Source organism: Salvelinus fontinalis, chromosome 41 (assembly GCF_029448725.1).
Source record: "Salvelinus fontinalis isolate EN_2023a chromosome 41, ASM2944872v1, whole genome shotgun sequence".
Classification (NCBI taxonomy): Eukaryota; Metazoa; Chordata; class Actinopteri; order Salmoniformes; family Salmonidae; genus Salvelinus; species Salvelinus fontinalis.
The window spans coordinates 5550695-5578227 of record NC_074705.1 but is presented as its reverse complement, the minus strand read 5'-3'; the positions used below and the strand labels follow the sequence as shown (position 1 = coordinate 5578227).

At 42.4% G+C, this 27533-nt stretch overlaps 2 protein-coding genes across 3 annotated transcripts; one reads left to right on the top strand and one right to left on the bottom strand.

Moving 5' to 3' along the window:
• Positions 1-1394: 1394 nt before the first annotated feature.
• On the bottom strand, positions 1395-11929 carry LOC129840214 (splicing factor U2AF 35 kDa subunit-like). 2 transcript variants are annotated; one of them, XM_055907885.1, is made up of 8 exons: positions 11823-11929; positions 11120-11207; positions 6853-6919; positions 4928-4977; positions 3297-3395; positions 2971-3104; positions 2232-2324; positions 1395-1747 (listed from the first exon to the last, which is right to left on the bottom strand). In XM_055907885.1, the coding sequence occupies exons 1-8, from the start codon at positions 11864-11866 to the stop codon at positions 1582-1584; spliced, it is 741 nt and encodes a 246-aa protein (XP_055763860.1). In that variant the 5' UTR covers positions 11867-11929; the 3' UTR covers positions 1395-1581. The 2 variants fall into 2 exon arrangements, with proteins under 2 accessions (XP_055763860.1, XP_055763861.1); XM_055907886.1 differs by lacking the exons at positions 11120-11207; positions 11823-11929 and adding an exon at positions 8019-8458.
• Positions 11359-27533, top strand: LOC129840213 (B- and T-lymphocyte attenuator-like). Its single transcript, XM_055907884.1, has 7 exons — positions 11359-11715; positions 12087-15120; positions 18937-19281; positions 19389-19436; positions 19813-19941; positions 20524-20573; positions 20790-27533. The coding sequence occupies exons 2-7, from the start codon at positions 15039-15041 to the stop codon at positions 21189-21191; spliced, it is 1056 nt and encodes a 351-aa protein (XP_055763859.1). The 5' UTR covers positions 11359-11715; positions 12087-15038; the 3' UTR covers positions 21192-27533.

Below are 27533 nucleotides of genomic sequence, written 5' to 3'. Positions count from 1 at the left end.
AAAATATTTTTCCCAGTCGGAGCTCGTTTTCCCCCCCACCGAGTTCCCAGTTGTTTTGAATGGGGCAACTGTACAACACATGACACACTTAACTATTGGTGCGTTCAAAACAACTGGTGGCTCGTTCAAAATAACTGGGAACTTGGGGGGAAAAACGAGCCAGCACCGGGATCTCAGGCCGTTTTCTAGAGCTCCAAATGACGTCATGACTTGACCTCATATTTTTCCAAGTTCAAATGCTCCATTCAAAACTGGGAACTCTGAAAAATACGAGGTCAAATAATGACGTCAGTGAGCTTAAGTTTGGCTCTTACATGCCCAGTAGCTTTACGCTACGTGTCAAACTCATTCCACATAGGGCCAAGTGTCTGCGGGTATTCGCTTCTCCCTTGTACTTGATGAATTAAGTCACTAATTAGGAACACCCCTGGTTGTCTAGGTCTTAATTGAAAGTTAAACCCCAAAACCAGCAGACATTAGGCCCAAACTGTCCAGCTGTGTAGTGCTAGGATAAAAACCCAAAACATGGACCCAGATGGGGCCCCAGGACCGATTTTGGGAAACCCTGCATACATTACATTCAAACGTGGCAAATGCAGAGGGATTTCTTAAGCTCGTTGCCTATGCCAGAGCTCTCCAACCCTGTTCCTAGAGCGTTAACTTCCTCTGGGTTGATAAGCTGTTAGTTACAACTGAGGTTGGAGCGAAAACCTACAGGAGGGTATCGCTCTAGGAACATGGTTGGAGAGCCCTGGCCTACGCAAATCAAATTTTATTTGTCACATACACATGGTTAGCAGATGTTAATGCGAGTGTAGCGAAATGCTTGTGCTTCTAGTTCCGACAATGCAGTAATAACCAACAAGTAATCTAACAATTCCACAACTACTACCTTATACACACACAAGTGTAGAGGGATAAAGAATATGTACATAAAGATATATGAATGAGTGATGGTACAGAACAGCATAGGCAAGATGCAGTAGATGGTATAGAGTACAGTATATACATATGAGATGAGTAATGTAGGGTATGTAAACATAAAGTGGCATAGTTTAAAGTGGCTAGTGATACATGTATTACATAAAGATGGCAAGATGCAGTAGATGATAGAGTACAGTATATACATATAAGATGAGTAATGTAGGGTATGTAAACATTATATTAAGTGGCATTGTTTAAAGTGGTTAGTGGTACATTTTTACATAATTTCCATCAATTCCCATTATTAAAGTGGCTGGAGTTGAGTCGGTATGTTGGCAGCGGCCCCTAAATGTTAGTGGTGGCTGTTTAACAGTCTGATGGCAGTAAACCCTTTCACCCAGTCTTATCCCTGCTAGATTGTAACTCCAACACCAACCAACTGCAGCAATGAAAGAGGACACAGCAGAGAATCACTACAAAGTCTGTTTTATTGAGAAAGCAACGGAAGCTTGTATTTGTGTCTTTAAAAAAAGGGATAAAAGAAATGAAATTAACGACGATTCCAACATGTTACACACATTTTTCATCACGGGAGAGAGAGGTAGGAGGAGGGGGACAAGGGGGTGGAAGAGGGGGATAATTAGGTTGTGGCTCATCTTAAAACCTTCCAGAACGTTCCCGGTCCCTGGACCTCCGTTTCTCGCGGTCCCGTCCACCACCTCTTCCGCCTTCGCCACCACGGCCACGGTCTCGGGAGCGAGAACGCCTTTCCCGGGATCGCGAGCGAGAGCGGTGTCCTCCTCCTCCTCCGCCTCCTCCTTTGCTAGAAAGGGAGAAATAAAATGCTTGAACCACGTAACAGCAGCACATGACTTAACCAGCCTAGAGAATACTCAAAAACCTCAACCAAAAAGGAGGCTTTTACTTTAGTCAACTACACAAGTACGTGAGTCCGCCAGATCAAATGCAGTAGGGATGACCAGGGATGTTCTCTTTGCGTAATTTAGACAACTTTCCTGTTAAGCATTCAAAATGTAATGAGTATCTTTAGGTGTCAAGGAAAATGTACGGAGTAAAAAGCACATTATTTTCATTAGGAATGTGATGGAGTTGAAGTAATCAAAAATATAAATAGTAAAGTACAGACACCCCAAAAAACGACTTAAGTAGTACTTTAAGTTCTTTACACCACTGCCAAGTACAGTATTGGATGCGTCACCATTAAATCCCTTCAAACAGTCAAACGTTGACAATGACAAAGAACAAGGTCTTCCTGGAATACAAACATTCCCTAGGATGTGTCCTACCCTTTTCTGCGGCGTCCATACAGGTCCCGGCGAAGTTCCCTGGAGATGGGTTTCAGGTGCATGAAGTTACAGAAGCCTCCTCTGGTGCACTCTCTGTGGATGGTAGGCAAGCAGAGGGTTAATACTGTTAACGTGAGAAAAGCTTCTCCAATCACCACCTGTATCCACTGACTATCACGTTTACCACCCTACACTCCAAAGCAGAGGCCTAGCTAGCTACATGTATCTCTCCTGCTGGAGTTAGCCAAACAGTTCAACTGTAGCCTAAGCAAACAATGGGTAGTTCCAATGGAAAAACACTTGAGGTACCATCCCAAATGACACCCTATATAGTGCACTACTTTGACCAGGGCCCATAGGGAATAGGATGCCATTTCCCAACACAGCCTGAGTTATATAGTTATATGCTGCAGGGAAACAAGACTACATTCTTCCCGTCGGATTAGAGGTGGCAACTTAAGCCTTAAGCCAGGTGTGTATTAACTAGGAAAGAAATGGAACAAAACAGAGGATTCTGAATTTGTCCAATACAAACTCTAGTTTTCGGTGTAAAACGTTTTACGTTTGGTGTAAATGGTTTACATTGAAAAGAGTTTCAGAACTACTGATTACATGGTGGAACTGTACAAATATGGTGGAATGCAGTGGTGAAAAAAGGCGTCTGTTATTGTTGCAGGTACACCGACTGTCACACACAGCAGTGTATAGATATTCATCAGAAAGAGAGATCGACACTGACCCCATCTCATACTGCCGACAGCAGGCTTCCCTGAAGTCAGTGACGGGGGAGAGCTCTGAGTGGACAGGCTGACCGTTGAACCAGCGGTTGTTCAGGTCCATCACCGCTTTCTCCGCATCCTCTTCCCGACGGAACTATACACACAGAGAGAAGAGAGGTCATGTTTTAGACAGATTTATGCTCTGATGAAGGTCGATGAACCCAAAGACGAGCGGCTATAAAGACAGGACTTTTTCCTGTTTCTCCAGACAGCTTAATAACGCAACACACTGAAGATGGATGCAGGGAGAATTTAACATGGCTGACATGGGAGCGCTGACCCTCACCTTCACATAGACGTTGCCGACCAGGTGGTCTCCGAGGTTGTCACACACGTTCATCTCCTCCACCTCTCCGTACTTCTCCTCCATCTCTGTGAAGACTTCCTGTAGGGGTCAGGGCCAGAAGATGGGGTTAGGATCAGGGCCAAAAGATGGGGTTAGGGTCATGGGTGACAAAACAATCACTAATTGATAAGTAAAGTAGCACCATGGAGACCCACTTTAAAGATCCACTAATAACTACACTGAACAAAAACATAACGCAACAATTTCAAAGATTATACTGAGTTACAGTTTACATAAGGAAATCAGTCATTGAAATTAATTAAGCCCTAATCTATGGATTTCACATGACTGGGAATACAGATATGCATCCGTTGGTCATAGATACCTTAAAAAAAAAGGTAGGGGTGTGGATCAGAAAACCAGTCAGTATCTGGTGTGACCCCCATTTGCCCCATGCAGCACGACACATCTCCTTCTCATAGAGTTGATCAGGCTGTTAATTATGGCCTGAGGAATGTTGTTCCACTCCTCTTCAATGGCTGTGCGAAGTTGCTGGATATTGGCGGGAACTGGAACACGCTGTCGTACACGTCAATCCAGAGCATCCCAAACATGCTGAACAGGTGACATGTATGGTGAGTATGCAGACCATGGAAGAACTAGGACACTGTCAGCTTCCAGGAATTGTGTACAGCTTCTTGTGACATGGGGCAGTGCATTATGCTGAAACACGAGGTGATGGCAGTGGATGAATGGCACGACAATGGGCCTCAGGATCTTGTCACGTATTGCTGTGTATTCAAATTGCCAGGGATAAAATGCAATTGTGTCTGTTGTCCATAGCTTATGCCTGCCCATACCATAGGGAACTCTGTTCACAACGCTGACATCAGCAAACCGCTCGCCCACACGATGCCATGCACGTGGTCTGCGATTGGAAGTACTGCCAAGTTCTCTAAAACGACGTTAGTGGTGGCTTATGAGAGATATTAACATTAAATTCTCTGGCAACAGCTCTGGTGGACATTTCTGCAGTCAGCATGCCAACTGCACACTCCCTCAACTTGAGACATCTGTGGCATTGTGTCGAGTGACAAAACAGCAAATTTTAGAGTAGCCTTTTGGCACCAGCACAAGGTGCACCTGTGTAATGATCATGCCGTTTAATCAGCTTGTTGATATGCCACACCGGTCAGGTGGATGGATTATCTTGGCAAAGGAGAAATGCTCACCAACAGGAATGTAAACAAAATTGTAAAGAAATTTGTGCGTGTGGAACATTTCTGGGATTTTTTATTTCAGCTCATGAAACCAACACTTTATTTAGAGCTTCATTAATAACTAGATCCGTTATCACGTCTCGCCTTCAAAGTCAGCTGCAATGTGGAACATACCCATGGTTTCTACACAGCTGACAGACTCACTGAGGGTCTTTTCCATTACCCAACTACATATCCTCTACTGTACAAATACTGCCCCTTTCACATCAGTGAACAGGGACAATAGGCACAGCAGTATTGATCCTGTTGTGAAAAGTGAATGGGAGAGAGGAAGTTGATACCGTGCACAACAGGCAGGTTTGGCAGAGATAAGGTGAAACATCACAAGTCTCTCATGCCGAGGTCACTCACCTCAAAGAACTCGTCGTAGTGTTCTTGCATCTCCACGTCGCTGACGGCACCTAAAACCATGAACAAATAACCAGTCAGAAAGCAGCTAGGCGGAGGCAGAGTCACTAAGCATCTGCATCAGTGCAACTTCACATCCAACGACGAATATATAGACAACATACCAAGCTAAACCATGAAACTAACATACAAGTTAACTTTGTGTACGTTTCACATTTGTCCTATAGCCACCATTTTAACTTCCTGTTACTTTATCCCCCTTGGAAACCACCAAATAAACATTACAATGGTGCAACAGCTTAGTAAATCAGGCCAGTAATCTATTAGAATTGTATCAATTAAGCCAAGTTTGTGTATACATTAAGATGACACCACTTTGGAACAACAACCTTAATGACGGTGTCTCAGCACAAGCCAGCTTCAATGACGGTGTTTGAGAACACTGGCAGTGGAGCTGGCTGGTGCTGAAAATGAGTGCTAACGAAGCTAGCATGACAGTGGAGCTGGTTGGTGCTGAAATTGAGTGCCAACGAAGCTAGCATGACAGTGGAGCTGGCTGGTGCTGAAAATGAGTGCCAACTTATAGGATTTTGATGAATAATGACTCAATTATGTATACATTCAGCTTATAACTATAATTAAACAGAATACTATGTTACTGTATGGATGTATGAACATTATTCTAATCATAGTGCTGAATATAATGTGTAATATTAATCAAGAATTAGAACAAGGACTGTCTGTTCCTTGTTAGAAACGAATGGAGCTATCGTCAGACAGGCTGGAATGCTGTGATCCTTACAGGACATTCTGTCTCTACCCAGGGAGGGGAGAGACCTTGGGCTGCTGGTAGATTGTTTAACAGGTGGCAGACAATGTGAGAAGGCTGGTGAACTATATTACCATGGTATCCGAGAGGAGGAAGGACATTTTAAATCCTATGACGTCATTTTTATTATATAATCTGATGTAAATTGTACTATGATCAGTACTCTCGAGAATAAACGCTATTGATTGATTGATTTTGAGACTGGTTTCTGTCCATTTTATGCAAATAAGTATCTTACAAATTTTTATGAATGCACATTGAATTCAGGTCCAGGCTACTAAAAACAAACTAAATGTTTCCCAGGAAAAATATCTAAGGAATAGCTACTGTTTCCTGGCAAATGGGAGTGTCGTTGTAGTGTAGGTAGGAAGGTGTACACCAGATTACAGTATAATATAATGGGAGTGTTGTAGTGTAGGTAGGTAGGTGTACACCAGATTACAGTATAATATAATGGAGGTGTTGTAGTGTAGGTAGGAAGGTGTACACCAGATAACAGTATAATATAATGGAGGTGTTGTAGTGTAGGTAGGTAGGTGTACACCAGATTACAGTATAATATAATGGAGGTGTTGTAGTGTAGGTAGGTAGGTGTACACCAGATAACAGTATAATATAATGGGAGTGTTGTAGTGTAGGTAGGTAGGTGTACACCAGATAACAGTATAATATAATGGAGGTGTTGTAGTGTAGGTAGGTGTACACCAGATTACAGTATAATATAATGGGAGTGTTGTTGTAGTGTAGGTAGGTAGGTGTACACCAGATAACAGTATAATATAATGGGAGTGTTATAGTGTAGGTAGGTGTACACCAGATTACAGTATAATATAATGGAGGTGTTGTAGTGTAGGTAGGTAGGTGTACACCAGATTACAGTATAATATAATGGGGGTGTTGTAGTGTAGGTAGGTAGGTGTACACCAGATTACAGTATAATATAATGGGGGTGTTGTAGTGTAGGTAGGTAGGTGTACACCAGATTACAGTATAATATAATGGGAGTGTTGTTGTAGTGTAGGTAGGTGTACACCAGATTACAGTATAATATAATGAGTAGTCCATGCCGCAGGGCCTTGCAAATGTAGGGGGAACTTACAGCGTATACCATCGGCAGACTGGGCAGTGTTTTGAGGGTTACGGTAAATGTTCAAGAGGGCAATGGTCTGAAATACAAAACAGACATTTTTGTGATACAGGTCAAGCAGAAATGGGGTTTTGGGGGAAGAAAGTTAAATTAGATACAGTATCATGCTCCTTACAACAGGCCCTGAAGAGAACACACGAGGGTCAGCTAATACTTCCTCAATGGACACATTTGAAGCCATAACTAGCTTCATTCGTCCCCTCTATGGAACTCTGCTCTGAACAAAAGAGTGCATGGTGTGATCTGAAATGCTGAAAGAGAAGGTAACGGTGTGTCTCCTGACCACAGACGTCTCTGCCAGGGCTTCACAGGAGGCTGCAATCACAAGGAACTCTGAACGAATCTAAGTAATGCCAGTTAAAAAGAGACATTACTGACAAGTGTTACTGGAGAAGTAGCAAGGACTCTGGTGTATTCATGTGTTGATCATTCAATCCAACACATTTTCCCAAAGGTAATAGCTGTTTGTGAATAGGTCACAGTACAAAAGCTATCTAAGTAAGCACATGTGAAGCCATCTCTGGGCTATGGAGGGAGGGAGGTGTTTGGCTAGTTATGAGGTCCTTGTTATCAGAAGAGAACAGAACCGTGGCCCAGACAGTCTCCTGTGAGAGTCCACAGCCATACCTACCTGTGTGAGAGGAGAGGCGTCAGCTCTGGTAAGACAGGGCTCAACACTAGGTACTGCTCACACAGTAGAAGTTTACAACTAGGTCTACCCAACTATAGGACTTGTGCTCAAGGTAGTTTGGGATTTAAATTGGTCAACATAGCCTATAACAGAACAGAATATGTTTTTGTTTTAAGTGGCTGAGAGATTGTGTATGAGAGGGCAAAGACTGAGGCAGAGGAAACAGAAATATTTGACGATACAAAACAGAGATTGAGGAGCATCCTGTTTATTTATCTGGTAGTAATGGTTTGCCATTTAGGGTGGGGACTGGGAGGAGCAGTTACAGTAGCCGAAGTGTGAGAGGTACTGTAACGTTGGGTTCCCTGCTAACAGTGCCGAGGCAGTCCCTCACAGCTCAGCTGCTACGTGACCTACATATGGGGAGCAGCAGGGGGGAAAAGGAGGGATTTCTGAACCCCTGAGGCTAACAGATCTTTGGACTTACAGCGAGAGGCGTCGGCCGTCTGTGCACTGTTTTGGGGGTTACGGTAGATGTTTTGAATCAAGATGGTCTGCCGGGGATGACAAGAATACAAGAGATAAATCATTCAATTTGTGTAAATCGCCAAATGAGTCTAGGTCCCTGAATATTGACGTAAATACACTGTGTTTACTGACTTAGGAGTTGAATCTCGCTTTTGAATCTATGGGCTGTATTTCAGAGAAGTTGGGGTAGAGGACAGAATGTGAACGGAGCGAGCCCAATTTGACTTGAGTGTGCAGCGAGTTTCCAAAGGCTGGAGCGTCAGCCTTCTCACCCGATTCCAATAGCGCTCACTTCCCGAGCTCAGGGCATGCCCAGCCCAGCATGCATTTGTAGTCTACCTGTGTGCTGCTATAGCCCCTTGCTTAAGCTACTGTCATCAAGTATGCTACATATTTCCAAAAATAAATAAATAATAATAATAATAATAATAATCAAGGTGACTTACAAAGACAAGGAGGACCAAGAGAGAGTGCAGTGATGTAGTGTCCACAACTAAAGAATCATTTTGGTGGCTTCCCGGGTCTGAGGCACCGCATCGCAGTGTTGCGGAGTCACTACAGCCTGGGGTTCGATCCCAGGCTGTGTCACAACCGGCCGTGTCACAACCGGCCGTGTCTGGGAGTCCCATATGGCAGTGCACAATTGGCCCAGCGTCATCTGGGTTAGGGGAGGGTTTGGCCGGGGGGCTTTACTTGGCTCATCGCGCTCTTGTGACTCGTGGCAGGCCAGGCGCCTGCAGGCTGACTTCAGTCATCAGTTGAACGGGGTTTCCTCCAACAAATTGGTGCGTCTGGCTTCCAGGTTAAGCGAGCGGGTGTTAATTTAAGAAGCGCGGCTTGGCGGGTCATCCTTCGGAGTACGCACGACTCAACCTTCGCCTCTCCCGAGCTCGTTGGGGAGCTGCAGCGACGAGACAAAATGGCGAACACGAAATCAGGGAGAAAAAAGGGGGTAAAAATTACACCAAAAAAATAATCATTGTGGAATCCCGAAAGCACGATGGGGAACTTACTACGTGCACATACTAACAGAAAGGAACGAGGTGGGTAGCTAGCTAAGAGTGTCATTGTAGCAAAGTATTTATAAACTAAGTTTTGTTCACTTTGGTTCTATTATCTATACAATAGGCCATAATTGATTTTGGCCCAATAGGTCTGGCATATTACCTCTTTCAAGGAGCTTTCCATTTTGATAGGATTATTTGTTAAATTGTGATTTAAACGAATGGAGCGGCTGTCTTTCTTCTTCTGTGTCTGCGAAGCATTTTGTAGAGGAGCAATTGGAAAGGACGTGGATGGCCACGCAAGCACCACTCCGTGAGCGGGATTTCTGACCGGCTCAACTCCGCCCACATGCTCTGGTAGAGGATCATCCAATCAGTCTACTGATAGAAAGCTTTGTTTTGTTTCTCATGGTTCGGCATAGGGCCAAGCACAACTATCCTGAGAAACCTAGGGTTGGGTCAGATTGAGTCTTTCGATATGAAGTGGCTGAGCTGTTTAATAAAGCACAAGGACAGGGGAATTGAGCTGCCATCGTGTCTATCAAATGTCTACCAAAGAGCCAGGCAAGCCGTCACTAAATGAGGGGAGCAGGTTGGCCGCATGTCCTTGTGAGCATAGTCAAAAGACCCAGGTTGGAGGAAAATATATACCATTCAGGATAACACTACTTCATTTCATCAAGGTTGTGCCATCTGCCATTGCATCATGCATTCCATAATCAGCATTAGCCTACCAGTGGCTAGGGTGACCACATATCCCGGATTGTGCAGGACAATCCCACATTTAAATGAAAACACCACTAATATACAAAAAAGGTACATGTCTGTATTTTAGTCAGATTTCCTATTCATTTGATGAGAATTGACATTCTTACCCGTCTCTTTTGTAGACATGTTGCACTTTTGACAAGATATATTATAAGGCCGTGGTACTGGTAACGTTGAACACTTCTGCAATCGTTGAGGATCTCTGATATTCTGCACAGCGCAAGACGAGACTTAAGCCAATGTCATATTTTCAACCAAAATCACATTTGCCAAATCCTTTCGGGATTTGCAGCTGACAGTGAGTAAACTACTTACAAAAATGAATAGCTACAAGAGTAAATATTAGACTGACAGTTAAGGTAATTTTGTCACACTTGTAAGGCACTCCATACTCAGTTGCTCATTCAACGTAATTGCTGCTACTTCACTCAATCCCATTTTAAGTCTTCCTTCCTAACTGTATTAAATTCTCTGACAAACCAGAAATGGTTCCTTGGCCAAATATTCCCTGATTTTCATAACAGCCACACATGTGGTCTCTTGTGTGTCACCAACTTTTGTGCGAGCCCGGAAAAAGAGTAGGCTTCACGCGCTTCAATTACCCTGGTGCAGCTGCAAAAAAACATGTATTCATGTATGCTACACTGTCCCACGAACATCTCGCAAAATCATCCTGTTGTCTCGCATTTGGGTATTTAAAGAAATGTGGTCACCCTACCAACAGCAGTTGCTTCTCTTCTGATGATAAATATTGACTGAGAAGCATTGACATGCTGCCAACCCTATTCTCATCAATCATAATGCAGGTTCTCTGAAAGGCAACAGAACACAATGTTATATACACACACACTTCTGTAGGTAAGCCAATCGTGGAATCTGAAATGCAAACGTGCACAGGGTTAGTGGAAACAGATCAGCAAACATTTAGGTCTACTTTACATCTGCTCAGCAACCTGTTCTTCCACATGATGCTATTGCAGTATGTACCTAGGCCCATTGGAACATGGAAGCAACATTGCAAACGTGAATGGAATTAGGGCTAATTGACAACACTGTGTGTTTCAGTACTTCATGAATGATTATTTGATCCTACACAAGGTTAAATCCAATCTCCACACAAACAAGTAAACAATCAAATGTGAGTATAATCAGTAACGCGAGCTAGCTAACAAAGAAACCTAAAGAAGTCCTGATACATTCTAGTGGGCTATATCACAAGCATCGGGCCATTGCTTGCCATAAAACCCTAGCTAGCTAATCATATTCAAGACATAAAAGGTACGCTTACCTGGCTGAAAGTTGGCTTGTTGTGCAACCTAGAGCAGCGGTCCCCATGTCTGCACGCTCCAATTTTAAAGTAGAATGAACAATTGACCCTTGAACATGGACAAGAAAGTAAACAAATTAGATGTTGATAAATGTCTAGGTTAGTGTTTGCTTTGTATAGTTTTGTTTCTGCATCTAGCTAGCTACAATGGAAAACAAAAACACAATTCGGTATGTGCTTGTGCAGTAGCCAACCTAGCCACTGGAGTCGTCTCGAGACAATGCTAAAGAGTTAGCTAGCTACAGTAGCACGCTAGTTAGCTGCAGATTAGCTTAGCAAGCCAAACTTTGAGGTTATACTAACTAGCAAACTATTTACCTACTGACTTGTAAAACATTTGATACTAAATTAATCTAGAAAATAAAGACTGATTTAGCTTAGCCTGGCCGATTTGGAGGGATACTGACGCGACGCAGCACATGCCACATTTTCAAACCAAGCCGCCGCCTCTTCCATTCAAGCAAGTTAACTAGCCTTCTACAGTATAGTCAGGAAGCTACGCTAGCTAGCCACACAAGGCTGAATGAAAAGCAACGGGTGCAGCAGCAGTCGTATTTGTAAGTAAATTGGTAGCTTGTTGGGTTAAAACGTGCACGTTCTACAGAAGAGGCATTTTACTAGCATTATTATTTCAGCAGTTTCACAAAAAGACGAAATAACCTACTTGTCTTTCTCTGTTCCGAAAATGGAGGCCAGGTACTCCGCCATCTTCGGTTTGTCAACTAAACTGTGCTCCACGTCATGTATTCAACACTTGCCGCTTTTTTGATAGAGGCAAAAGTTGTGCTCTTCGTCATTGTCGTTTGCATACGCTCTTATCTTGTCTTTCTATCCCCTTACTACTCTCATGGGGGCGCAATTGCATCCATTTTGGTTTCATGAATAGGGCCAAAGATTATGATAACCGAAGCCCTTTCATCTGTTTTAGGGCCCTGTAGAAAATATCTGCATGTATGCTATGCTGAATGAAGAAGGGGAAGAAGTTTTAAGAAGAAGAAGAAGAAGATGACTTCATTGTCTAACGTCCATTCATAATGTAAATTAGTAGCAAGGGGTTTCAGACTTCCTAGTATCAGTCAATGAGAGGATAGTAAAGCTGACTAAACAACAACAGTATAGATCCTAAAGCCACCACACAATGTTGGCACATGACTCAATATTACCCGCCAACCACACAGAAAAGCCACAGCAGGGTTATATTAGAGACTATGTGTATGTTCACACAGAGAGATCTGACAGATATTGTATGAGATATTAAGCCTACTGTAATGTGTATAACTTTAGCCTACTGTAATGTGTATCACTTTAGCCTACTGTAATGTGTATCACTTTAGCCTACTGTAATGTGTATAACTTTAGCCTACTGTAATGTGTATAACTTTAGCCTACTCTAATGCGTATAACTTTAGCCTACTGTAATGTGTATAACTTTAGTCTACTGTAATGTGTATAACTTTAGCCTACTCTAATGCGTATAACTTTAGCCTACTGTAATGTGTATAACTTTAGCCTACTGTAATGTGTATAACTTTAACCTACTGTAATGTGTATAACTTTAGCCTACTGTAATGTGTATCACTTTAGCCTACTGTAATGTGTATAACTTTAGCCTACTGAATGTGTATCACTTTAGTGTACTGTAATGCGTATACCTTTAGCCTACTGTAATGTGTATCACTTTAGCCTATTGTAATGTGTATAACTTTAGCCTACTCTAATGCGTATAACTTTAGCCTACTCTAATGTGTATAACTTAAGCCTACTCTAATGTGTATCACTTTAGTGTACTGTAATGTGTATCATTTTAGCCTACTGTAATGTGTAGCATTTTAGCCTACTCTGTAATGTGCTTAACTTTAGCCTACTCTAATGTGTATAATTTTAGCCTACTATAATGTGTATAACATTAGTCTACTGTAATGTACATTTGTTTCATTTAATGTATAACCAGTCACACATTCTGTATCTATCTGTTCATGATCATAGCTGATTTATAGTAACAGGGCCACCGTGGAGGGGGTCAAACAGATTCAGGTTCCTCGGGTACACATCTCAGAGGAACTGAAATGGTCTAACCACACGGACACCCTGGGGAAATCACGACAGAGACTCTTCAACCCACACTGACACCCTGGTGATGAAGACACAACAGAGACTCTTCAACCCACACGGACACCTTGGTGAAGAAGGCACGACAGAGACTCTTCAACCCACACGGACACCTTGGTGAAGAAGGCACGACAGAGACTCTTCAACCCACACTGATACCGTGGTGAAGAAGGCACGATAGAGACTCTTCAACCCACACTGATACCGTGGTGAAGAAGACACAACAGAGACTCTTCAACCCACACGGACACCTTGGTGAAGAAGGCACGACAGAGACTCTTCAACCCACACGGACACCTTGGTGAAGAAGGCACGACAGAGACTCTTCAACCCACACTGATACCGTGGTGAAGGCACGACAGAGACTCTTCAACCCACACTGACACCCTGGTGATGAAGGCACGACAAAGACTCTTCAACCCACACTGACACCCTGGTGATGAAGGCACAACAGAGACTCTTCAACCCACACTGACACCCTGGTGATGAAGGCACGACAGAGACTCATCAACCCACACTGACACCCTGGTGAAGAAGGCACGACAGAGACTCATCAACCCACACTGACACCCTGGTGAAATCACGACAGCGACTCTTCAACCCACACTGACACCCTGGTGATGAAGGCACAACAGAGACTCTTCAACCCACACTGACACCCTGGTGATGAAGGCACGACAGAGACTCTTCAACCCACACTGACACCCTGGTGATGAAGGCACAACAGAGACTCTTCAACCCACACTGACACCGTGGTGAAATCACGACAGCGACTCTTCAAACCACACTGACAGGAGGCTGAAGAAATCCTGCCTGTTCCCGAGGGCCCTCACAGTGTTCTACAGGAGCACCATCGAGAGCATACTGTCGGCTAGATAACAGCCTGCAAGGCTCTACAGAAGGTGGTACGCTCAGCCGAACGCACCATTGGGTGCCTGCCCTCCAGGACACCTACAACACCAGGTGTCGTATGTGATAAGAAGACCTCAGCCACCCGAGCCACGGCCTGCCCTCCAGGACACCTACAACACCAGGTGTCGTATGTGATAAGAAGACCTCAGCCACCCGAGCCACGCCTGTTCTCCCTGCTTCCATCACTCAGACGTGGGCAGTATAGGTACATCATGGCAAAAACTGTCAGACTTCTACCGCCAGACCATCAGGCTGATGAATAGCCACCACTAGTCAGCTACCTGCTACCCCTGTGTGTCCCCAACTGATGTTTATCCTGCCCCCACCCCCCAATGGACATTTATAATTGTTACAGTTGTAAATATGTATATATTATTATTATTTGTATTATTGTTTCATCCACTTCTCTTTGACCAGCACTGTTGGAGCTCAGAGCTGAAGAATGTCACTGTACCCTGCTATCATATCTGCAACCTTGTGAATATGACTAATAAACCTAATCTAATCTATAGTGATCACCACAGTCAATTTTATGTAGATGAGAGAGGATAAAGCACATGGGGGGAGAGAGAAAGAGTGAAAGAGAGAGTAGGTAAAGGAAGTAAAACGGAAGAAATGTTACCACAAACACTTGTGCAGTGACGGAGAGACTATGATACTGGGGCGTGTTAAGACTGATGTGAGAGACATTTAAAATTGAGGAAGCGAGAGGGAGAGAACAGACAGTGTATTTCACTCACTCTCACACACACACACAAACACACAGAGAGATGATCATCTACCAATGCTGTGGCTGTCTTCCTAAACCACCTCTGGTGTAACCTGTTGATTATAGAAGGCCTGTGGGCTACAAGTCACCATGGGGCCCCGTGACTGCTGGTCCTGGACCTGCCTACCTCTCACCATCCTGGTTGTGCTTCTCTTCCCCCAGGATGCCCATGGTAAGTTAGACCCAGAAAAAAAAACATATTTAGAAACATTTTTATGATTAAAGGACAGCGTATTGTGGTTGGTTCAGTCTCATCACATAGTAAGAGAAGTGTTGCTGGTAAGTAGAAGAACAATTGTGGTTCTCTTTGAGTGAACATTTTGGTAAATATCTGAAATGTCATCCTCATATTCAAGACTTTCAGTTTTTGTCATCCTTGCAAAAAGGTGTGTGTGAGACCTAGATGAAGGTAAAGAGATATCCCGTTGAAGAAAAAAACTAGGGGACAAAAAATAAGAGATTAGCGGGGTAGGAAAATTAGTCGAAAGTCACTTTTTTCTGTCTTAATTTCCGCCCCATCCTCCTACTTATAGATTAATAATTTGTTATTAATGTTCTCGTCCCTGTTTTCCAGTTGTTGTTGTTGAAACAAATCGCTCTAACTTCTGGCTTCCATTTTGTTTCCACTGAATAGCAAATATACATTTCACACTGGCATTTTGAATCCATCAACAACATCAATATTTTTCAATTTACATTACAGAGATACACTACTGTAGCTTACTCATACTGAACGTAATTTTTTGTTGTTGGGTTGCACATCTCAGTTATACTTCTGTCATGTATTGTAATTTATATGATTTCAACAACAGTCATGAGGGCATGTGTGAATTAAAGTTAACTTATCATAACTTGATCATGATGAAAATATGGGCCCGGTTTTTCCTCAGTCAGTCAGTGATTGTTATTAACCAGAGTATGAGTTGTTCAATATCTGTCAGATCTCTCTGTGTGAACACACCCATGGTCTCTATTAATATAACACTGCTGTGGCTTTCCTGTGGTCGGAGGGTATTATTGAGCTGTGTGTGGTAGGCCTACAGTCAAGCTGTATGATGTTATTGTTTTTTCACCTCTACTGTTCTCTCATTGATACTGAGAAGTCTGACATTCCTTGCCACTAATTGACATTCGTAATTCATTGATGGTCAGTTATACTGAGTTAAACTGAGACCTTTGGTATATACAGTACCAGTCAAAAAATTGGACACACCTACTCATTCAAGGGTTTTTCTTTATTTCACTATTTCCTACGTTGTAGAATAACAGTGAAGAAATCAAATCTATGAAATAACACATATGGAATCATGTAGTAACCAAAAAACTGTTAAACAAATCAAAATGTATTTTAGATTTTAGATTCTTCAAAATAGCCACCCTTGGTGTCGTCTCTCAATTTTAAAAAACGTGTCAATACTTTGCCCCTTGATAACCAGCGCACTTCTGTATGTTGTAAAAGCATTACATGGTCGCTGCCCATATCATTGCATAGTGCAGAAAATACACGGGAGTTCAGGGGCCTTGCTTTAACAAAGTTAACCATTTTCACTGTAGTGTCCAAAACGTCTTTCAAGCTGTCAGGCATTCCCTTGGCAGCAAGAGCCTCTCGGTGGATGCTGCAGTGTACCCAAGTGGCGTCGTGAGCAACTGCTTGCACTCGCGTTACCACTCCACTATGTCTCCCTGTCATGGCTTTTGCGCCATCAGTACAGATACCAACACATCTTGACCACCAAAGTCTATTTGATGTCACAAAGCTGTCCAGTACTTAATAAATATCCTCTCCTGTTGTCCTGGTTTACAGTGGTTTACAGAAGAGGATGTCTTCCTTAATTGACCCCCCATAAACGTAACGGACATATACCAGGAGCTGTGCCACATCTGTTGACTCATCCAGCTGTAGTGCATAGAATTCACTGGCTTGTATGCGAAGCAGTAATTGTTTCAAAACATCTCTTGCCATGTCACTGATGCGTGGTGAAACAGTGTTGTTTGAGGAAGACATTGTCTGTATATTTTTTGGGGCCTTTTCTCCCAGCATTGTCCCAGCCATATCCGTGGCAGCAGGAAGAATTAAGTCCTCCACAATAGTATGGGGCTTGCCTGTCCTAGCCACTCGGTAGCTCACCATATAAGATGCTTCTAGCCCCTTCTTATTAATGGTATCTGTTGCTTTTATACATGTATTGCTACTCAAAATGTGTCTTAATTATCGGTCAAAAAACTCCCGTGGCTTATTTTTTTAATTGGCATGTTTTGTTTCTAAATGTCTGCGCAAGAGTGAAGGTTTCATCGAGTGAGATAGTACTTTTTCACATTTAACACGCTGTGGCTGAGGAAATGCACTACTCCCAGTATAAGTGAACCCCAAATCAATGTAGTTCTCATCATATTTGTGCCAATAAGCTACGGGAGTTTTTTGATCGATAATTAAGACAACTTTCGAGTAGTAAGACATGTATAAAAGCAACAGATACCATTAATAAGAAGGGTCTATATGGTGAGCTACCGAGTGGCTAGGAAAGGCAAGCCCCATACTATTGTGGAGGACTTGGGTCCAACGTCCCTGTCTGTTGTTCGGTGCTTTCACGGGTAAGGGGGCAGTAGCTCTTCGGCTGCATCAGATTCCCAACTGTCAGTGTCCATGCTAGCTGGGCTAACAACAAATGTAGAATTACTGATGCTAGCATTGGATGTGCTCGTGGAAGCAGAACAACTTGTGTCATCGACAGGTGCAGGTGTAGTACTGCTGGTAGTAGCAGTACTTCCAGTAGAGCTGGTATGTGTCTCTGTGGATGCCGGCCTTACTTTTTTTTAACCATTTTTGAGCAAATGGAATGGACGTTTGGCTACATACGGACCGTTAGTGGAATTCCCACGAGAGAGTAACAGTTAATGTGATTGGATGTTAATTATTTGACTAGGCTACCTGTATTTGACATTGTGTTGTTATCTCGCTGAACACTAGATGGTTTCATTTTATTTTTGGCAGTGAAGTGATTAAAAAAACTCAACCAAATGTATAGCCCCGTTGGAAAATATAAATGGACTGTTTGAAAATGTGATTTATTTATTTTTAAAAAAAGTGTATCACATTTTTATTTGGCGTACCTCCGACGGCATTGCACGTACTCCAGTTTGGGAATACCTGCTCCAGAGAACGCGTTTCCACTGCTCCAGCGTCCAATGGTATGGAAACCCATTTCATGAAGCTCCCTGCGAACAGTATTTGTGCTGAGTGAGTGTTGCAACCGAGGACAGACGATTTTTACGCGCTACGCGCTTCTGCACTCTGCAGTCCCATTCTGTGAGCTTGTGTACCCTACCACTTCGCAGCTGAGCAGTTGTTGCTCCAAGATGTTTCCACTTCACAATAACAGCACTTACAGTTGACCGGGGCTGCTCTAGCTGGGGAGAAATTTGACAAACTGACTTGTTGGAAAGGTGGCATTCTATGACGGTGCCATGTTGAAAGCTGAGCTCTTCAGTAAGGCCATTCTACTGCCGATAAAATAGCCGAATCCATTAATTTGAAAGAGTGTCCACATAGTGTCCACATACTTTTGTATATACAGTACTGTATAGTGTATTTTAGTCTGAGGGAGGATGCAACTCTGAATAAGCACAGGTGGGGTTGAATTTCAGTTCCCTAGAACCTGTATCCCCTCTGTCATATGTTAATTGAGTTCCAACTCTTCAGGATGTGAAATGTTTTTGTCACTTTTTGTGTCTTTCCCTTCTGTTAGTCATCAGAATGATGCAAGGGGGGATTTGATTTTCTCCTGTTAGCCATCACATCCTCTCATCTAGTAAAATGTATTCTCCCACACACAGGATCTGTCTGAGGCTGATCTCATAGCTGTTATTAACGAAAATATGTTTGGTTTTCTGTTTGTGGAAGATTTGATATTCATGGAACGTGAACATATGGGAACCTATTCATCAGTCTGTGATTTGTTTAATGTTCATTCCTTTTCCTTCTCTCCAGGACAAGAGAATGCTACCTGCGCAGAGATTAGATTGAAACGGAACACAGTATGGAGGGCTTCATCTGGAGATCACCTGAAGATTAACTGTTCTGTTGCTTTCTGTACCAACTCACCATCACCTGTCTCGTGGTGTAAATTGGGCCAATCAAATTACGCAAATGACTGCTTTCCTGTCAACACAACTGGCCACATTGAAACACAGTGGAGAGATTCGACAAACAGTAGACGTGACAAAGAGGGGACGTCTTTTCTGATTTTCACAAGCATATCCGTAGATGATGCAGGTCTATATCGGTGTAATTATGGACCCACTGTGAGTCATTCTATCAATGTAACTGTCTCAGGTAAGCAAGTTATTACATTTAGTTTCATTAGATTAGTTAATTTGCAATTGGTATTCATGGAGGCAAAACCTTCCTGCAACTGGGTTCTGGTTTTGTATGTATTTCAGAGAGAGTCAAAGACACCACAGATGTGTATCAGAAGAACGAAACAACCAGTAAGAGGAGATTTTGACTCTTCATAGCTCAGCATGCATTGCACACAGGACATAAAGGTGCTGCAGTATGAATATACATCAAGACACACCACAATGCTATGTCACACTTAGCTCTGATACACTGTGGTATCCAGTAACACCCTAACAGCCAGTTATAACTAGCAACCTAGTATCCATGTTGAGACAAACCTCTTCAGGAGTTTAATTTTGATTTGAAATGTGTGTGTGTGTAATTAGGCAGAATTATTTAGCCATTGAAAACAAATTTCCTGCATTTTTATATTTTTGGGACTATAGCTTTTATGAATTCAAATGTGGGGTGGGGGGACATTTCCCCCCCTGTTCATAGTGGAAATTAGGCCTCTTTCTCTTATAGACAGTACACTGAGTCAGAGGGACAGCTTCCTGGAGTGGGTGTGGCCTTATGTTTACTCCTCGGCTGGGATTATGGTGTTTGTCATCGTGGTGATAACCATATCCATGCTCTCAATGCATGGCTGTAAAGGTAAGATGCTCATGATTACCTTAGCATATTAATACAGACTAATGATGACCATAGTACATTAATACAGACTAATGATGACCATAGCACATTAATACAGACTAATGATGAGCATAGTACATTAATAGAGACTAATGATGACCATAGCATATTAATACAGACTAATGATGACCATATCACATTAATACAGACTAATGATGACCATAGCACATTAATACAGACTAATGATGACCATAGCACATTAATACAGACTAATGATGACCATAGCACATTAATACAGACTAATGATGACCATAGCACATTAATACAGACTGATGATGACCATAGCACATTAATACAGACTAATGGTGACCATAGTACATTAATACAGACTAATGATGACCATAGCACATTAATACAGACTAATGATGACCATAGTACATTAATACAGACTAATGATGACCATATCACATTAATACAGACTAATGATGACCATAGTGCATTCATACAGAGTAATGATGACCGTAGTATATTCATACAGACATTTATATCTAGGACATGACATCTAATTTCAATGTTTTGTTCATGATTCCCTTGAAATTGCAGATGCCTGTCCGGCCAGGAAGTCAAGGGAAGAGGACCAAACAGAGAACCAGGTCAAACAGATATACACTACACATCTCCCTTTCATTTAGTTCTGTATTAGTACTATTAGTACAGATTCTGAATGGTCTTTAATGTGTTTACAGTATGTAACATGGTGGAGTATTTTGGTGTGCTCCTTGTCTGTCAGTCCCAGGTGTGGCCCACTATAATCAATGGTGGGGTTAGCAAATACACAGAGTATTAAAGTTGCTTACTTGTTGTTGCAGTATATGGCTATACCGATGACCCAGCAAGCATTCCCACGACCCAACCCCCAACCCCACCACAGACAAAGCATCCGATCCCACCAAGCCCAGGACCAGCCCCAAGCCCAGCCCCGGCCCCAAGCCCAGGCACAAGCCCAGCCCACCCCACCACCGGACTGTATCTATGACAACGCACCTACCAGGGGCCCACGTCGCACTCATCCGGCACCTGTCCAAGCTGCAGCCAATCAGGTAGCTGTCTCAGTGGACAGTGACGATACCTATAGCAGCGGGAAGGAGAAAGAGGAAGAGAGTGATATCATGTACGCAGCGCTCAACCATCAGGTAAAGCCTCGAGCCGCACCGCGCCCTGCACAGCCTCAGGAGGAGGGCTCAGAGTACGCAGCCATACGGGTGTCCTGAGCCCTGGAACCAGGAAGTAAAACTCCTCTTCCCGGAGGGCCACAGTCCTACTGGTCTTTGTTTCTCCCTGATTACAGGAAGGGGGTCGCTGCGTCCCAATATGGCGACCGGAGTATGGGCGAGTGGGTGTGTCGAAAGGGAAGTAGTGGGCGTGTGGAAAGGAGTGGGTGTGTCAAAGCGCTCTGCTATAGGTCAGACGGTTTTGATTGAGCTGTATTTTTCTCTTCCGTTTCTTGCCACTCAACCAGACTGTGACACACAACTAGGTGCTATCTACAACCAAAAAGGGTTTATTTGGCTGTCCTCATAAGAGAACCCTTTGAAGAACCCCCTTTGGTTCCAGGTAGAACCCTTCTGGGTTCCATGAAGAACCCTTTCCACAGAGGGTTCTACATGGAATCCAAAACAGTTCTCCTATGGGGACAGCCGTAAAACCCTTTTGGAACCCTTTTTTCTACGAGTGTACCTCACATTGAGCTACCATACTGCGAGAGTTGGGACTTCTGTTTTTAAGCCAGAGGATGAGTCTGAGTGTTAGATTTACATAAATAATTGTACATTTTTCAGTTTCAAACTGAAGATTGTTTATTGGGGCGGCAGGGAGCCTTGTGGTTAGAACGTTGGGCCAGTAACCGAAAGGTTGCTAGATCAAATCCCTGAGCTGACAAGGTACAAGTCTGTCGTTCTGCCCCCGAACAACGCAGTTAACCCACTGTAAAAAATGTCAGGTATTGATGATGGGTGTACTGTTGCTTTATGGGTTGTACACATGTTCTTACTGTGACTGTCACCCTGATATATTACTGTGACTGCCACTCTGATATGTTACTGTGACTGTCACTCTGATATATTACTGTGACTGCCACTCTGATATATTACTGCGACTGTCACCCTGATATATTACTGTGACTGCCACTGATATGTTACTGTGACTGTCACTGATATATTACTGTGACTGCCACTCTGATATTGGCTACTAGGTAGCTACTTCCCATGCCGTTGCCAGACAGTAGTGCCTGTCAAGCGGGAGCGAATGGTACTGTGTCCCGGTGTTGTTGTTTTTCATGCGTGCCCTCCCCATTGAGTAGTAGACTGTATGTACTGTATGTATCAAGGTGACATCTAGATGGTTATCAATACTAGTTACTTCTTCTGTAGGCTGCTATCCTCCTTGAAATAAAATAATTTGAGAGAAAACGTTGCCACGTTAGCTGCCGCCTGCGACATGACACCAGTGGTGCCGTTTAAGATAATTTTTATTTAACGAGGCAAGTCAGTTAAGAACAAATTCTTATTTACAATGACGGCCTACACCGGCCAAACCCAGACGACACTGGGCCAATTGTGCACCGCCCTATGGGACTTCCAATCACCTCCGGTTGTGATACAGCCTGGAATTGAACCAGGATGTCTGTAGTGATGACTCAAGCACGGAGATGCAGTGCCTTAGACTGCTGCGCCACTCGGGAGCCCCGATGAGGGATGAGAATGGCCTTATTTCTGTTACAGCTTATTGGATGACTGTCATTCATATTCTATTCACCCAGCTCAATGTAACATCGATAGGTGTAGGCTACTACATGATACAACATTTTTCCCTATACCCATCATGAGGTTGCTACAACCTATGAATGAAAGCTACACCATGGTGCTGTTTAGGCTACTGTAGACCTACAGTGTGTTTTAATCAATTATTTGGTGACGTGAATACATTTAGTATAGTTTTATCTAAAAAGGCTAACTTCTTAAAAATGTTTTACTATATACATTTTTATGAAATTCACTGAGGAAGATGTTCCTCCCCTTCCTCCTCTGAGGAGCCTCCACTGCATGATACCCAGTAGGAAGCAAGTCGGCAGGCATGTCGATACAACCCCGGTGCACTGGTCCAGCTTATCGACTCGTCTTGCAGCCCAATCAGCCACGTAAAACGGTATTCAGTGGCAACAAATCTGCCCAATTAGCTGATTCACTTTCCATACACCCACTCTCCCATACTTCGGTCGCCATATTGGGCTGCAGATACCCAAACTTGGTATTACAGAAATCGATCAGCTGACTGCATCTGAACTTTGAACTTCCACCAATGATAACGTCAGTTTTAGCTATGGCCTTTTGGGTAAAACTTTCTGACAGAGGTTGATTCTTGAGGCCTACATCAAATATTCCACTGCACTGTAATCAAGTTTACTATAACAACAGTTGACTGTGAATGTAACTGTGCTTTATAGTTTTTTTTTATGCATTTTTCTGTCATTGCGTGTTACCTATTTAAACAAATAATCAAATTTGATTTACTATAATATATAATTAATATAATAAATATAATAATATAATAAATAATATAATTTTCACTGCAATATTACTATTCTCCATTCCTTACTGTAATCAACCAGTTTCAGTGAAATCACTGTGAGTGATGACAATCCCCTGGCCTTGGGTTTAGTTGAGGTGTTACTGTCGTTATGCAGGGTGTTTTGCAGTTTACCTCTTGTGCTGGGATGTGATTAGGAGGTTTCCTGTGCTACACAAACCAAAAACCCCACATGCTGCAGCACACGGTTACATATCCTGTGATGCAGTGAGAAGCTTTCAGTGTGTGTGTGTGTGTGTGTGTGTGTCTGTGTGTGTGTGTGTGTGTGTGTGTGTGTGTGTGTGTGTGTGTGTGTGTGTGTGTGTGTGTGTGTGTGTGTGTTCATGCCTGATCTACTGTTCCTGCATGTGTGTGTGCATGTGTTATCCCAGCTAGCACATAATGTTCTGAGAACCATATATTTCTTAGACCTTGGTGAGAGTATGTTTGTCCTATGATTATTTTGCACACAGCCTTCCCACAATGTTCTGGGAATGGTGCAGGATACCCAGCTAGCACATAACGTTCTAAGAACCATACTTCAGCATAATGTTTTCTGCAGGTTTCCTCATGGTTCTATTTAAAGGAAAAATCCACCCAAAACCACTCATTCCTATAATTTACAGTGTTGCATAACACTAGTATGTGAGAACAATATATTTTGTGAACACATTTTTCATTTTGTCGTTATAATAAAGTTGGTAGCAATGTGAAAATCAATGTGGAAATCTGTTGCAGCTCAAAATGACAAAAAAAAACACAATGCAATGTATGGGCTGGCTGGCTAGTAGCTAGCTGAGCAAACGTAGCTACACACAATAATTCCAAAGTCAATATCAGCATGTGAAGTAGGTAGTTAGCTTTAGAATTGCCTAAACAAACTGCAATATCAATTTAGGAGTCTACAATCTCACCATGTTTAACCTGCAGATTGATGTGCCTCACAGAGTGGAGTCTGACATTCGCAACGGCCCCATGCAATGCACCCTGGACTGAAGAGGCAGACAAATAGGAGAAATGTGTTAGACCCTCTGTTAAATTACACATTTCTTGAGGTAGGAATATCATGAAAATATGGTCAATGGCTCATTGGAGAGAAGACATCCTTCCACGTTATGACATCGGCCAGTATTAGAATCTGACATGTATGATAGACGTTTTAAAGATGTAAAAGCCATATTCCTATTAACTTCCAGTGTAGTGAGAGACACTTTAACACAATGCTACATCATACTGGCAGAATTTCTGCCTGCTTGAACGGCAATAACTCAGACACACATGAAATGACCCAGGGAATCGATAGAACATCACTCAGAGATGCACAAAAACATTATAACATTTAAAATGGGTGAATCTTTACTTTAAAGTCATGTTCCCAGAACATTAAGAAAACGTTCCATAAAAAGCACAAGCAAACATTAGTAAAATACTAAGAATGTTATTTAGAAACATATACATATACATTCCATTCTCAACATCAACAAAACTCTCTCTGTCCTCTCTGTGTGTTCAGGTGTGTTGATCTTAATGGGTGCTTGTTTCCTTAGAAATGGGGTCTGTTTGAATAGACTAAAATGAACGGCTTTGTGAACGCTAGCTCCATCTTGGAGACGCAGTGGACTAATTCCAAAACGTTCAGGGAACCATAGTAAACGTTCTCAGAACCTCCCTGCAAGCTAAATATCAACATTCCCAGAAAGTTTTCTGTTTCACCGGTCAGGAAACGTATGGCTTCCTTCGCAGAAGCAATGGGAAACCAAAAATGTACGTTCCCCCGACTTCCAAGTAACCACATTTAGTAGATGGGATGTGAGTGTTTATGTGCTTGCATGAGTGTGTGCTTTACTATATGTGATTGTGATCTCCTAACCATCTCAAAGACACAGGGCCTTGAACAGGAAACACAGGGCTGACCACAGTGTTGTGAAGTACACCTGACATGGTGGGATTGAGACTGTGTTGTTTTACAGCACAGGTGTCAAACTCATTCCACGGAGGGCCGAGTGTCTGCGGGTTTTTGTTCCTCCATTCTACTTCACTGTAAAAAAAGAAATTCTCAGAACACCATGCATGATTGTGTAACGAAACCATGGAAAATAGTCCACCTAAACTGAGATTTGGTGTTTGGAAGGTGTTTGAATGTAAACCCAATGAAAGTGTTTTAAATACAGAGAATGTGTTTTAAAACAGAAATGAAGTAGTTTGAAAGACCCAAAGTGGTTCATCAACATGACTTGGTGTTTTTAAGAGAGTGTTGTGAAAACCCTTTCATGTAAAAGGCAGCATCAAAACACAAAAACTGTTCTTCTCATGCAATTAATAGTTTAGAAATGCAAATGGTTTATAATCCTAAATATTGATTGATGATAAGGACCTATGGATAATATTTTTTTTTAATATTGTTAATAGTTCTACCTTTATTTTTTTCAATGCTTTATTTAGACAGATTAGAATCAGGAGGTGCAGTCAGACGGTACATTTTGTTGGAATTTTACCCACTCGCCCACACAGCCACACTATAAGAAATTATTCGGGAGGGAATTGAAATTGAACCCCCCCCCCAAAAATACATATACTTAATAAATATGAATGCAAATTGTGCAGAGCACGAAGAACGGGGTTCAATTCTCCACTCCAACCCTTCAATCTGTTTCTCCCACCTATCTGTATCCTCTCTGTCATTTCATAACTGTCTCAACAAAAAGTCCAAATACCTCAAAAATATCTTAACATTTTTTTAATGCAATCATATCAATGATTTGTTGAACACTGTGCTTGACAATGCCTGCCCAAAACGGTTTATAAAAGGCAAATGATCAAATACATAACAACGTTAAACATTAAGACACTTCAGACAAAGGGATCTAATTCTGCACTAGCCAGGATTCAAAGCATCCGAATGGAGTTTAGAAGCTTTAAATAGAGGAAACGGCACCAAAAGAGAAGGGATCTGATTCTGCACTAAACAGGACTCGAAACACCAAAATAGTGTTTACAACCTTTTCTGTGAGTGCTCTCAGTCTCTGGCAAGGTGTTGCACAACACTTGATTAAGTGGTGTTACAACACACCGTGTCGTGTTTCAAAATATCTCAGGATGATGTGTTGCAATACTCCAGCAAAGTTAAGGTTTCGTCTCCTTCAATTTGGTGGCAGCTCAGTTGCCACAAGTTTTGGCATTACAAAGTACTTCATTTTAACAGTGTTGATTGATAAATTAAGGGCACTAATTAGTAAGGAACTCCCCTCACCTGCTTGTCTATGGCTTAATTGAAAGGAAAACCCAAAAACCTACAGACACTAGGCCCTCAATGGAATGAGTTTGACACTCCTGCAGCACAGTATTGTAGATGAGGTGTACCCTAGGTGCACTGGTCATCTGACACCATGATTTAAAAAACAGGAACCACTTAGCTGACTGGCATGTTTAGGCCAGTAATGGGACTTTACCTCTCAATACCATCATGCACATTTTCGTAGACACTCTTATCCAGAGCGACTTACAGTAAGTAGTGAGTGCATACATTTTAAAAACTTTTTTTGTGCCATATTCTACCAACTGAGCTGCATGGAACACATATATGATAATGTTGTGTGTGATCTCGTGCACCATAAAGGCTGTATTGTGAACACAGTTAACCCCACAAGGCATCGTACTCTGACAAGACTTGTTTTATTTCTGTTCTTCTTTCTTTTATCGCTATTCTAACCTGAGAATCTGCATTGTCTCCAGGTCTTTCTTGAAAAATAGATGTGTTTCATATCAACGAGAGTAACCTGGTTAAATAAAGGTGAAATACATTTGAAATAAGTGTCTATCCTTTCATGGTGCTGCTTGTATAAGACACTGCTTTGCTGTTCTCTCACTGAATGTACTGGAACAGAACAGCCATTGAAATTGCCATTGACTGGCTATTTATAATGAGACTTTTTATAAAAAATCTGTTGTTGCTTTTTTAATGTATTATTCAATAAATGTATGATATTTTC